Genomic DNA, 13,027 nt, shown 5'->3' on the forward strand with positions numbered 1-13,027 from the left:
GGCATTGTTTTAATGAAACAACAATTGCAGGAGCCATGAATCTATTTTCTGTCTGTCTGTATTGTATTTTGTGTTGCGTGTTTCCTATGGGTAGTTTCTCGCATGGGTTGGAGTGTGGTACATATTCATACTTTGTCTTGGGTCAGTTTGGTCTGGTTAGAGCCACGGAGTGAGCCGGGACGGAGGTGATTTTTTTTATTGACCGTTAATTTCTCTATTATGCTAACTTCACTACCTCTGATTATGCTAATTTAGTTCAACCGCTTAGTTACGCTAATTGGAACACTAATTTCGTTATATCTCTAGTTCTAATTTTGTTAGCTTTTTTTTTAATCACTAAGATCATTCATCTTTGCGGGTTTCGTAATAAAGGATCAAACGTAACTTTTTCGACCTTGAACTTTGGAAATCCATTATTTTAGAAGTGTGTTATACAGTATCAACGCCCGCAGTCAGTTGCTGAGGAATTCTGCTTTGTTTGCAAGTAACCACCATGACAGCCTCCCCTCTTAGCACTTAGGGTCATATAGAAATTGGGAAGAACTAAAGTCTTTGGACGGGAACTAATAAGCCAAAGTTCAAAAGGACTTTTGTCTTACCAGGGACTGGAACGATGAACGAGTTTATTTTATGAGTTTAAATATAGAGGCAACTGTCAAATTGCTACAGCTTTTCTTAGTATTTTATTTTTCTTTCTTATTCTTACAGCTTGCAGACCCTTCCAGAGGGGCAACAGGTTGCAACAGATATACAAATCAGGAATACAGATTTTTTAAACAACATTTTAATGTCCATAAAAAATAAACCAAAATTGAAGGTTTAGTGTAAGCTCAGCCCAGCATTTTATCACCATGAACAACTAAACAGTATCTCTTCTTTACAGTTACCATATATCCATTTCACGACACACATAGTTTGCTAGGAAATAGAATTAATGATTTTTATGGCAAACACCAGTTAAAGTCGGGTAAGGAGACTTAAAAACAGAAGGACAGCAAAGGTAGAGAATAGAGAGGGGAGACAAATCACAGGCAAGTACACCAATGTTGATAGGAACATTTGTTTAGGAGTTTATTTTAACATGTTCTTTAGTTATTATTTAGTTAAGTGTCTTCATCACTTGGTTAATTTTATCTGTGTGGTCCTGTCATGTATTCACTGTTTCTAGGGCCACCTCTGGTGGACGACGCACTGCCTCCTTGGCAGTTGCAGTTAGGACAGTGGTGATGGTGTGGCGGAGGCCGGTGGTGGTGGACCGAAGACCCCGACGACATGGAGATAGCAGAGGCGGCCGCCATCATGGGCATGGAGAACCACGGATTGCAAAATGGCAACAGGCTGGCCAGGTGGGCTTGGGCCGCGGCCGCCGCGAGGTCCGGGTACACGCCTTGGAAGCCCGGCATCCCCATCATAGCTCCGAAGCTCGCCGCCATAGGAGGCATGAGGTGGTACACGGAGGTAGCGGAGGTGGTGCTGCTGGTCTCCACCGCGTGATTGCCAGTCCGGATTAGGCTGCCGTGTTGCGACGGGTGGAACTGAGCCACGTGGTTTACCTTGGCGCTCTGCTCTGTCGCCACGTGCTCGGCCGGCCTCACCGCCAAGGCAGAGGAGGCCGCGTTGCCGGAGCCGCTCGTGTTCGCGGTACTGGCGACCCGATGACTGCTGACATCAGTCTCAAATGCAAATTTCGGCTCGTGTTCCCTTGTCGGCGAGACCAAGCTGTTCTGCTTAACGGCTAGTGTCTGTATGATCTGCCTCGTGCCACCTGTCGCTCCCCCACTGGCAGGGGGGTCACTACTGGAATCATTTTCCATGCAGTTAAGATTAGGAACTGCACTTTTAATCCCAACTCTTCGCTTCATTCTGGACAGCAGATGAGGGTAATCTCTTCTGAAATTCAGGTTATGGTAAAACTGAAACTGAAATAAGAATACCATCATTTTATTAATCTCTGCATGGACATCACTGTTTTAACCTTTCCAACCCTGAATACCTTTGGACCACTGTAATGGGGGCAATTCCGCATTTTTACTTCAAGGGAATGGAACTGTAGCCAATACTACTGATTACTTCATTACGTTAACCAGAACATAGAACATTACAGGCCCTTTGGACCACAATGTTGTACCGGTCTTTTAACCTTCTCTAAGGTCAATCCAACCCTTCCCTCCCACCCAGCTGTCCATTTTACAAATGTACTATCATTCATGTGCCTCTCTAAGAGTCTCTTAAATGCCCCTAAAGTATCTGCCTCTACCCCTGGCGGTGCATTCCACACACTCTCCACTCTCAGTGTAAATTATTTACCTCTGACAAGCCCCCTACACTTTCTTACAATCATCTGGTTATTTGCTTGATCTATGTCTCTTGTCATCTTGTACTCCCCTATCAGGTTACCTCTCATAGAACATAGAATAGTACAGCACATTACAGGCCCTTCAGCTCACAATGTTGTGCTGACCCTCAAACCCTGCCTCCCATATAACCCTCTTAAACTTAACTAGTGTATCTGCCTCCACCACTGACTCGGGCAATGCATTCCATGCACCAACCACTCTCTGAGTAAAAAACCTTCCCATAATATCCCCCTTGAACTTCCCTCCCCTTACCTTAAAGCCATGACCTCTTTTACTGAGCAGTGGTGCCCTGGGGAAGAGCCGCTGGCTGTCCACTCTACCTATTCCTCTTAATATCTTGTACACCTCTATCATGTCTCCTCTCACCCTCCTCTCCAAAGAGTAAAGCCCTAGCTCCCTTAATCTCTGATCATAATCCATACTCTCTAAACCAGGCAGCATCCTGGTAAATCTCCTCTGTACCCTTTCCAATGCTTCCACATCCTTCCTATAGTGAGGTGACCAGAACTGAACACAGTACTCCAAGTGTGGCCTAACCAGAGTTTTATAGAGCTGCATCATTACATCGCATCTCTTAAACTCTATCCCTCGACTTATGAAAGCTAACACCCCATAAGCTTTCTTAACTACCCTATCTACCTGTGAGGCAACTTTCAGGGATCTGTGGATATGTACCCCCAGATTCCTCTGCTCCTCCACACTACCAAGTATCCTGCCATTTACTTTGTATTCTGCCTTGGAATTTGTCCTTCCAAAGTGTACCACCTCACACTTCTCAGGGTTGAACTCCATCTGCCACTTCTCAGTCCACTTCTGCATCCTATCAATGTCTCTCTGAAATCTTCGACAATCCTCTACACTATCTACAACACCACCAACCTTTGTGTCGTCTGCAAACTTGCCAACCCACCCTTCTACCCCACATCCAGGTCGTTAATAAAAATCATGAAAAGTAGAGGACCCAGAACAGATCCTTGTGGGACACCACTAGTCACAACCCTCCAATATGAATGTACTCCCTCCACCACAACCCTCTGCCTTCTGCAGGCAAGCCAATTCTGAATCCACCTGGCCAAACTTCCCTGGATCCCATGCCTTCTGACTTTCTGAATAAGCCTACCGTGTGGAACCTCGTCAAATGCCTTACTAAAATCCATGTAGATCACATCCACTGCACTACCCTCATCTATATGCCTGGTCACCTCCTCAAAGAACTCTATCAGGCTTCTTAGACATGATCTACCCTTCACAAAGCCATGCTGACTGTCCCTGATCAGACCATGATTCTCTAAATGCCCAGAGATCCTATCTCGAAGAATCTTTTCCAACAGCTCATCCTCTTGCGTTCTAAAGAGAAATGTCCTAGCTTGCTCAACCTTTTCTCACAAGACATGCTCTCTAATCCAGGCAGCATCCTGGTAAATCTCTTCTGCATTCTTGGTCACACATCCTTCCCATAATGAGGTGACCAGAACTGAACATAATACTCCAAGTGTGATCTAACCAGGGTTTTATAGAGCCTCATGGCCCTTTAACTCAGTCCCATGACTAATGAAGGCCAACACACCATACGCCTTCTTCACAACCCTATCAACTTGTGCAGCAGCCTTGAGGGATTTACAGATATGAATCCTCTGTTCCTCCACACTACTAAGAAACCTGTCAGTGAGCTTGTATTCCACCGTCAAATTCAACCTTCCAAAGTGAATCAATTCACACTTTTCCAGGTTGAACTCTATCTGCTACTTCTGAGCCCAGCTCTGCATCCTGTCAACGAGCTGTTGTAACGTACGACAATCTTCTACACAATTCACAACTCTGCCAATCTTTATGACATCTTCAAACATACTAGCCCACTCTTCAACCCCCTCATCCAAGAAATCATACTGATTTTAATCACTTCATTAATGTATCTGTAATGTATATGATTGCCTGGATCTAATTGGTGAGATTCCTTTCTCCAGCAGACCCAAAATGTCACTGACATGTCCTTGACCTCCTCCACTTCTAGGGTGCAGCTAAATGCAAGCCAGTAAGACAGCACCTCAGATTACACCTGGGGTAGTCTACAACCTGAACAGCATGAACATTGAATTCTCCAATTTCAGATACCTGCACCCCTTCTGTCCCTTTTGCCTATTCTCTTAATCAGTTCCTGCTATACCCATACTAGGGCTCCAATCTCCCAGTTTTTCCTCTTCCTCCTCCTACCCTATCTTCCCACCCTATCTCCCTTATTTGGTTCCAAGCTCCACCTTTCTGAAATATCAAATTCCACCTCCTACCGCCCTTTGTCCCCTCCGCCTTTCACCTCCCAGGCTCTGTCACAATCCCCAACCTTTCCTCCGCCATCTACCTATTACCCCCTCTCCTCACCTGGATCCACCCATCACCTGCCAACCACTTCCCTTCAGCTCTTTACGCAAGCTAACTCTTCCCTTCTCTTTCTGTCCAGATGAAGGGTCTCAACCCAAAATGTCGACTGTCCATTTCCCTCCACAAATGCCGCCTGACCCTCTGTGATCCTCTGGCCATCTGGCTTGTCAGCCCTGTCATCAGCTCAACCAACAACTCTGGGATTCACCCAGTATCTGTGGGAATTTAACAAGGTCACGACGTCTGATCAAAGGTTAAATGTTTAAGAGGAACACAAGGGAGATCTTCTTCACTCACAGGGTGGTGGGAGTGTGGAACCAGCTGCCAGTGGAAGAGCTAGATGCAGGTTGGATTTCAACATTTAAGAGAAGCTTTTTTATGTAAAAGGATGGGAGGGGTATGGTTCAGGTGCGGATTGATGGGACTAGGCAGTATAATTGTCCGACATGGACTAAATGGGCTGAAGGACCTGTTTCTGAGCTGTAGTGCTGTAGACCTCCATGACCCTAAGTCTTTTGGAACTTGTCTGAGCATCTCTGGGTCAAGTCCCCTTACACAGACCTGCATCTACACCAGTTCAGGCCAGTGATATAAAAAACCTCTGGCTCAGTACACTGGATATGATCCCAGCACAGCATTAACTGCTCAACAAAGCAACTCTCACAACACACTTCCTTTGACCATAAGACTTATAAGCACAATTAGGCCATTTGGACCATCAAATCTGCTTTGCCATTCAGGATTCGGCCAGAAACAACAGCTCTTTACACTTTTCCATAGCGGCTGCCTAGGCTGCTAAGTTACTCCAGCAACATGTTGTGTGTATTACTCTGATTTCCAGCTTCTGCAGATTTTCTCTTGTTTGTGATTCCATCATGGCTGATTTATTGTCCCTCTCAACCCCTTCTCTCTTTGCAGACCAAAGATGCAAACAAGCTCTTAATCACTCCATCAATATCCCACCTTCTCTCATATGGTGAGACTACAGGTGGGGACTACAAGTTTCCGGAATATTAAGTGTGTAGTAGAGAAAGGTGAGGCGGAACAAGTGATAAGGAGGACACATGTACAGAGGGATGGTCTGACGGAACATGGAGTTAAATGTGCAGAAAGAATAAATAAATTTAGGAAGGACAACAAAATTCAAGGGGCGTATAGCCCGATGGGAGTTCGGGGAGCTGGGTTAAGCACAATAGGCAGCGATTTAAACAGAGAGAGGAGAAATGGGCTAAAAATTCTATATCTGAATGCATGAAGTGTCAGAAATAAGGCGGATGAGCTTGAAGCTGAGGTGCGAATGGGTAACTATGATGTTGTTGGGATAACAGAGACATGGCTGCAGGGAGACCAGACCTGGGAAATGAATGTACAAGGGTATACGTGCTATCGTAGGGACAGAAATGTGGGCAGAGGGGGTGGGGGTGGCCCTGTTGGTGAGGAATGAGATTCAGTCCTTTGCAAGGGGGGACATAGGATCAGGAGAAGTAGAGTCTGTGTGGATAGAACTGAGGAACAGTAAGGGCAAAAAGACTCTAATGGGTGTTGTCTACAGGCCACCAAACAGTAGCATGGATATTGGGTGCAAGTTGAATAGGGAGTTAACACTGGCATGTGGCAAAGGTAATGTCACAGTAGTTATGGGGGATTTCAACATGCAGGTGAACTGGGAGAATCAGGTTGGTGCTGGACCCCAGGATAGGGAGTTTGTAGAGTGCCTACGGGATGCATTCTTGGAACAGCTTGTACGAGAGCCGACCAGGGACAAGGCTATTCTGGATTTAGTGTTGTGTAATGAACAGGATTTGATAAGCGATCTTGCAGTAAAGGAGCCATTAGGAGGTAGTGACCATAATATGATAAGTTTTTATCTGCAATTTGAGAAGGATAAGGGCAGCTCGGAGGTGTCAGTGTTGCAGTTGAACAGGGGAAACTATGGAGCCATGAGGGAGGAGCTGGCCAAAGTTAACTGGACGGATATCCTAGCAGAAAAGACAGTGGAACAGCAATGGCAGGTATTCTTGGGAATAATGCACAAGGTGCAAAATCAGTTCATCCCCCGGAGAAGGAAAGATTCAAAGGGAGAAAGGGGCTGCAGTGGTTGACAAAGGAAGTCAGAGATTGCATAGCATTAAAAAAAAGGAAGTATGACAGAGCTAAGGTGAGTGGGAGGACAGATGATTGGGAAATTTTTAAGGAACAACAGAACTTAACTAAAAAGGCAATACGGGGAGAAAAAATGAGGTACGAACACAAGCTAGCCAGGAATATAAAGGAGGATAGCAAAAGCTTTTTTAGGTATGTGAAGAGAAAGAAGATAGTTAATAACAATGTTGGGCCCTTGAAGAATGAATTGGGTGAAATTGTTATGGGAAACAAGGAAATGGCAGAAGAATTTAATAAGTACTTTAGATCTGTCTTCACTAGGGAAGACACAAGCAATCTCCCAGATGTATGGATGGGCCAAGGACATAGGGTAACAGAGGAACTGAAACAGATTGACATTAGGAAGGAAACAGTGATGAGTAGACTATTGGGACTGAAGGCTAACAAGTCCCCAGGTCCAGATGGTCTGCATCCTAGGGTACTAAAGGAGGTGGCTCTGGAAATTGCAGATGCATTGGTAATCATTTTCCAATGTTCCTTAGATTCAGGATCAGTTCCTGAGGATTGGAGAATGGCTAATGTTATCCCACTTTTTAAGAAAGGAGGGAGGGAGAAAACAGAGAACTATCATCCTGTCAGCCTAACATCAGTAGTGGGGAAGATGCTAGAGTCCATTATTAAAGATGAAATAGTGGCATATCTAGATAGCAGTGATAGGATTGGGCCGAGCCAGCATGGATTTACGAAGGGTAAATCATGCTTGACTAATCTATTGGAGTTTTTCGAGGATGTAACCAGGAAGTTATACAAGGGAGATCCAGTGGATGTAGTGTACCTCGATTTTCAGAAGGCATTTGATAAGGTCCCACATAGGAGGTTGGTGAGTAAAATCAGAGCTCATGGCATTGGGGGGAAGATATTGACATGGATAGAAACTGGTTGGCAAATAGAAAGCAAAGGGTAATGGTGAATGGGAATCTCGGAATGGCAGGTGGTGACTAGTGGGGTGCCACAGGGCTCGGTATTGGGACCACAGCTGTTTATGATTTACATCAACGATTTAGATGAAGTCATTGAGAATAACATCAGCAAGTTTGCTGATGATACTAAGCTGGGTGGCAGTGTGACATGTGATGAGGATGTTAGGAGAATTCAGGGTGACTTGGATAGGCTGAGTGAGTGGGCAGATACTTGGCAGATGACGTTTAATGTGAGGTTATCCACTTTGGGAGTAAGAACAGGAAGGCAGATTATTATCTGAACGGTGTAGAGTTAGGTAAGGGAGAAATACAAAGAGATCTAGGAGTCCTTGTTCATCAGTCACTGAAGGTGAATGAGCAAGTGCAGCAGGCAGTGAAGAAGGCTAATGGAATGTTGGCCTTTATTACAAAGGGAATTGAGTACAAGAGCAAGGAAATCCTCTTGCATTTGTACAGGGCCCTGGTGAGACCACACCTGGAGTATTGTGTACAGTTTTGGTCTCCAGGGTTAAGGAAGGACATCCTGGCTGTAGAGGAAGTGCAGCGTAGATTCACAAGGTTAATTCCTGGGATGTCCGGACTGTCTTACGCAGAGAGGTTAGAGAGACTGGGCTTGTACACAGTGGAATTAAGGAGATTGAGAGGGGATCTGATTGCAACATATAAGATTATTAAGGGATTGGACAAGATAGAGACAGGAAATATGTTCCAGATGCTGGGAGAGTCCAGTACTAGAGGGCATGGTTTGAGAATAAGGGGTAGGTCATTTAGGACAGAGTTAAGGAAAAACTTCTTCTCCCAGACAGTTGTGGGGGTCTGGAATGCACTGCCTCGGAAGGCAGTGGAGGCCAATTCTCTAGATGCTTTCAAGAAGGAGCTAGATAGGTATCTTATGGATAGGGGAATCAAGGGATATGGGGACAAGGCAGGAACCGGGTATTGATAGTAGATGATCAGCCATGATCTCAGAATGGCGGTGCAGGCTTGAATGGCCGAATGGTCTACTTCTGCACCTATTGTCTATTGTCTATTGTCTATATCTGCTATTTTAGGAAGTTAATGGACAACTGTGTCCAAAAATTAACTCTGAACATGTAGATCTTCCTACTTGACTCTGCAAGGTACTCCAAGTAGACCACTAACCCCAGTAATAAGCTAGGCCTTTGGAAATGGCCTCAGTACATGTTTAAATTAACTCATGGCATAATGGGTTATAATTTATGCAAACAGATCACCTAAGCATTCCATTGAAACAAAATTCCTAATAGCTGTATTTAAATTTTCAACAAATGAAGTTAACATACATTCAGTGGCCATTTTGTTAGTACATCTGTACATCTGCTCGTTAATGCAATTATCTAATCAGCCAATCCTGTGGCAACAACTCAATGCATAAAAGTATGCAGACATGGTCAAGAGATTTACTTGTTCAAACATCAGAACAGGGAAGAAATGTGATCTAAGTGACTTAGACAATGGAATGAACATTGGTGCCAGATGGGATGGTTTGCGTATCTCAGTAACGGCTGATCTGCTGGGATTTTCACACGTATCAATCTCTGGAGTTCACAGAGAATAAACAGAAGACATCTCATGAGCTGCAGTTCTGTGGGCGAAAATGCCTCGTTAATGACAGAGGTCAGAGGAGAATAGCCAGACTGGTTCAAGCTGACAGTAACTCAAATAACCACGCATTGCGACAGTGGTGTGCAGAAGAGCATCTCTGAATGCACAACACGTCGAACATTGAAGTAGATGGGCTACAGCAGTAGAAGACCACGAGCATACACACAGTGGTACTTATTGGGTATTGAAGGTACAAGTGCTACACAAATGCCCCTATACCTTCTCCCTCACCACCATTCAGGGCTCCAAACAGTCCTTCCAGATGAGGCAACACTTCACCTGCAAGTCGATTGGGGTCATCTACTGTATCTGGTACTCCCTGTGTGACCACCTTCATATCGATGAGAACCAACATAAAAGGGGGAACCAATTGGTCGAGTACCTTCGCTTATCCGCCACAAAAGGTGGGGTTTCCGGGTGACCACCCATTTTAATTCAACCTCCCATTCCCATTCCAACATGTTGTCCTCGGTGGTCACAATAAGGCCACCCTCAGTCTGAAGGAACAACATCTCAAATGCCACCTGGGTAGCCTCCAACATGGTGGCATGAATATTGATTTCTCTAAATTCTGATCATTTCTTTCCCCCCCCCCCTCCACTTTTCCATTCACCATTCTGGTTCCCCTGTCACCTATACTCGTCTCCTCACCTACCCATGCATCTCTTCCTTCTTATCCTACCATGGTCTACTTTCCCCTCCTATCAGATTCCTTCTTCATCAGCTCTTTACCTCTTCCATCTATCCCCTCATAACTTCTTACTTCACGCCCCATCCCATTCACCCTCACTTGGTCTCACCTATCGCCAACTTGTCCTCCTTCCCCCTCCCCTCACCTTCTAATTCTGGCTTCTTCCTCCTTTACCAGTCCCGATCAAGGGCCTGGGCCCAGAATGTTGACTGTTTATCCCCCTCCATGCAATCTGCCTGACCTGCTGTTCCTTCAGCATTTTGTGTGTGTTGCTCTAGATCTCCAGCGTCTGCAGAATCTCTTGTGATTACAATACCAATAGCAATATGTTTATTTCCTGCTTCACTCACCCCCCCCCCTTTGTTTTCTCCTTCTGCTGACAGAGGTGATTTATAGCAAAATTCAGTTATCTCCACAACCCCAAATACGTGGGCATTCCTAATTCATGCGTGAACTTGACTATTACACCGTAAGGCATAAGAGCAGAATTAGGCCATTCAGCCCATCAAGTCTGCTCTGTTGTTATGTCATGGCTGACTTATTATCCCTCTCAACATCATTCTCCTGCCTTCTCCCCATAACCTTTGACTCCTTGACTAATCAAGAACTTATCATCCTCCACTTTAAATATGTTCAATGACTTGGTGTCCACAGCCATCTGCAGCAGTGAATTCCACAGATTCACTATCCTTTGGTTAAAGATATTCCTCCGCATCTCCATTCTAAGCGGACATCCATCTATTCTGAGGATTTGCCCTTTGGTCCTGGACTCACCTACTGTAGGTAGGTAGGCAATCCCCTCCCACATCCACTCTATCTCGGCCTTTCTATATTCAATAGGTTTCAATGAGATTACACGCCCCCCCCCCATTCTTCTTAACTCCAACAAAAGTGGAGGCCTATGTCGGAGGGAGGGGTTCGATTAATATTGAATTAGGTTAAAAGGTGGTCACAATATTATGGGCCAAAGGGCCTGTATGGTACTGTAATGTTCTAAAACATTTGTTTTATTTGGTCAGACTGGATTAATTGAATAGGCAATGAATCCCCAACACATATTCTCTACATAAGAAGTGTGTTAGTCAGGGAGGTGAAGCCTTTAATTCATTTTGACATCACAGATAATATAATCAGCATAGCAACAGGGAATGACCTTTATGACATCATCACCTTAGCAACCATATCATTAGGGTCAACCTGGTACAAATGAGCTGAGGGCAGAGGTCAACAGTTTTGTGCTGCAATGCATTTATTCCATGAGCGATTCCAGTCTGGTCACAATCTACCAGCAATATAATTGTGATGATCACCGTTACATACAAAAGCATGGATTATCAGCTCTTGGTATTTTATTCCAATTATATACACAAACACTTTAATTTCGATTAGTTTAACCGTTTTGCAATTAAACGTGGTGGATCTTGAGAGAAGTTGGTCACAAAGGGGAGGAGAACGTTGACGGTTCTCCTGCAGGAAACCAATTCTTTCAGAGTTGCAGCGACTTGATTGGTCAGTTTACATTTTATTTTATGCAATGAAACACTTAAATTTCCATTAGTTTAAGCATTTTACAAGGAAACTTGTGGATCTTGAGGGGAAAGCACTGACATTTTTCCCGCAGAGAACCAATTCTTTCAGAGTGTTGCAGTGACCTGGTTTGTCAGTTTACATTTTTACAGATAATTTTAAATAATCACAGAAAAAAAAATAATTTTATCACAGACTTCCAAACACACTGCTTTCCTATGCCGCTAGCTTAAATAACGTATGTACAAGGATCAACACTGACACAGGTGCGTTTATAAATACTTTGCCACGTGTCCATGCCAATTAGTTGAGCTATTTATATTTTGGTTGGAAGCTTTATAAATATTATTACCCATTTTCCGATCCAGTAGTGTAATACATTTTCAAAAACTAAAGTGTGGCAATCGTTCGCCTCACGAATTGGCGCAGACTTTCTGCATTCCTAGAAACACTCTTGAGAACAGGTGGTTTAAGGGGGAGGGTTGGAGGGTTGTAAAACATTAGCGACAATAATCGTTTGTTAATCTATATTTGTTTGTTTTCTACCTTGGTCATTGAAACCGCTCCTTTTTCTTCAGCAATGAATTCAGAAAGAGAGGCAGATCGCTGGAAATCCTGGCGGATTTTGCTGAAACCATACAGATTCAGCTGCCGAATGAAACTTTTCATGCAGTCAGTTTCAAAAATCCTGGCGGGGCCGCGCCGCTCCAGCACCTCTTTCTTAAAGGACTCCTCATCTATAACTACACAGTTTCCACCATCGTCCCACCGGATGGAGGCAAACTGATCGCTCTCAACGATCTTCCAGAGCTTTTTCGGGAAGGTGAGTGACATAAGGTCAGTGTCACCTACCTCTTCGTAGTAGACAAGTCTGGGTCTTTTTAAAACCGACTCCTCGGCCAGGGCTTGGAGGGCATTTTCTTCCAGCATTGTCCGGAGGTCCGAGTCGCCCGCCGCTGTGTGGTCACAAGCCAGGCCGGCTGATGATCTGTCATGAGGTTTCTCAGTGGACTGGGCGGCACCCTTTTGCTCGGACTCGCTGAGCTCCGGCGCTGTGGAGCGTGTGTCCCCTTTGGTCTCGCCCTCCTTTGCCACTGGGGTGGCTTTCTGGTGTGCAGACATAGCCTCGGGCAGGTGTGCGTTGGATTCGCCGTGCGTTCAAACAGAGTCTGACCAGGGTTTGGTTTTTAATTTTGATCTACACAGAAGCTAGCGCTGGACGGAATGAGTTGAGTGATGTGCCGTGAGATATGGTGAGGAGTTCCATTCGTCACAAAAACAAACCGGCAACGCGCTCAGGGCCGTCACAATGGAGTTTGCCACAATCCACAGGCCGTCACAATAAGGAAAACTTCACCCAGTCCCCA

General features: G+C 44.8%; 1 protein-coding gene across 1 annotated transcript; it reads right to left on the reverse strand.

Moving 5' to 3' along the window:
• Window positions 1-271: 271 nt before the first annotated feature.
• On the reverse strand, window positions 272-12,789 carry LOC140734184 (heat shock transcription factor, Y-linked-like). The gene is made up of 2 exons (XM_073057833.1): window positions 12,207-12,789; window positions 272-1,919 (listed from the first exon to the last, which is right to left on the reverse strand). Exons 1-2 carry the CDS (start codon window positions 12,780-12,782, stop codon window positions 1,131-1,133), a joined length of 1,365 nt encoding a protein of 454 aa, XP_072913934.1. The 5' UTR covers window positions 12,783-12,789; the 3' UTR covers window positions 272-1,130.
• Window positions 12,790-13,027: the final 238 nt, after the last annotated feature.

Source organism: Hemitrygon akajei, chromosome 10, assembly GCF_048418815.1.
Source record: "Hemitrygon akajei chromosome 10, sHemAka1.3, whole genome shotgun sequence".
Lineage (NCBI taxonomy): Eukaryota > Metazoa > Chordata > Chondrichthyes > Myliobatiformes > Dasyatidae > Hemitrygon > Hemitrygon akajei.

Coding starts and splice junctions, on each gene's coding strand:
- LOC140734184 (XM_073057833.1), bottom strand. CDS start 12,782: ATGTCTGCACACCAGAAAGCCACCCCAGTGGCAAAGGAGGGCGAGACC. Junction 1,920..12,206: donor GAGCGGTTTCAATGACCAAG/GTAGAAAACAAA, acceptor TTCTTATTTCAG/TTTCAGTTTTACCATAACCT.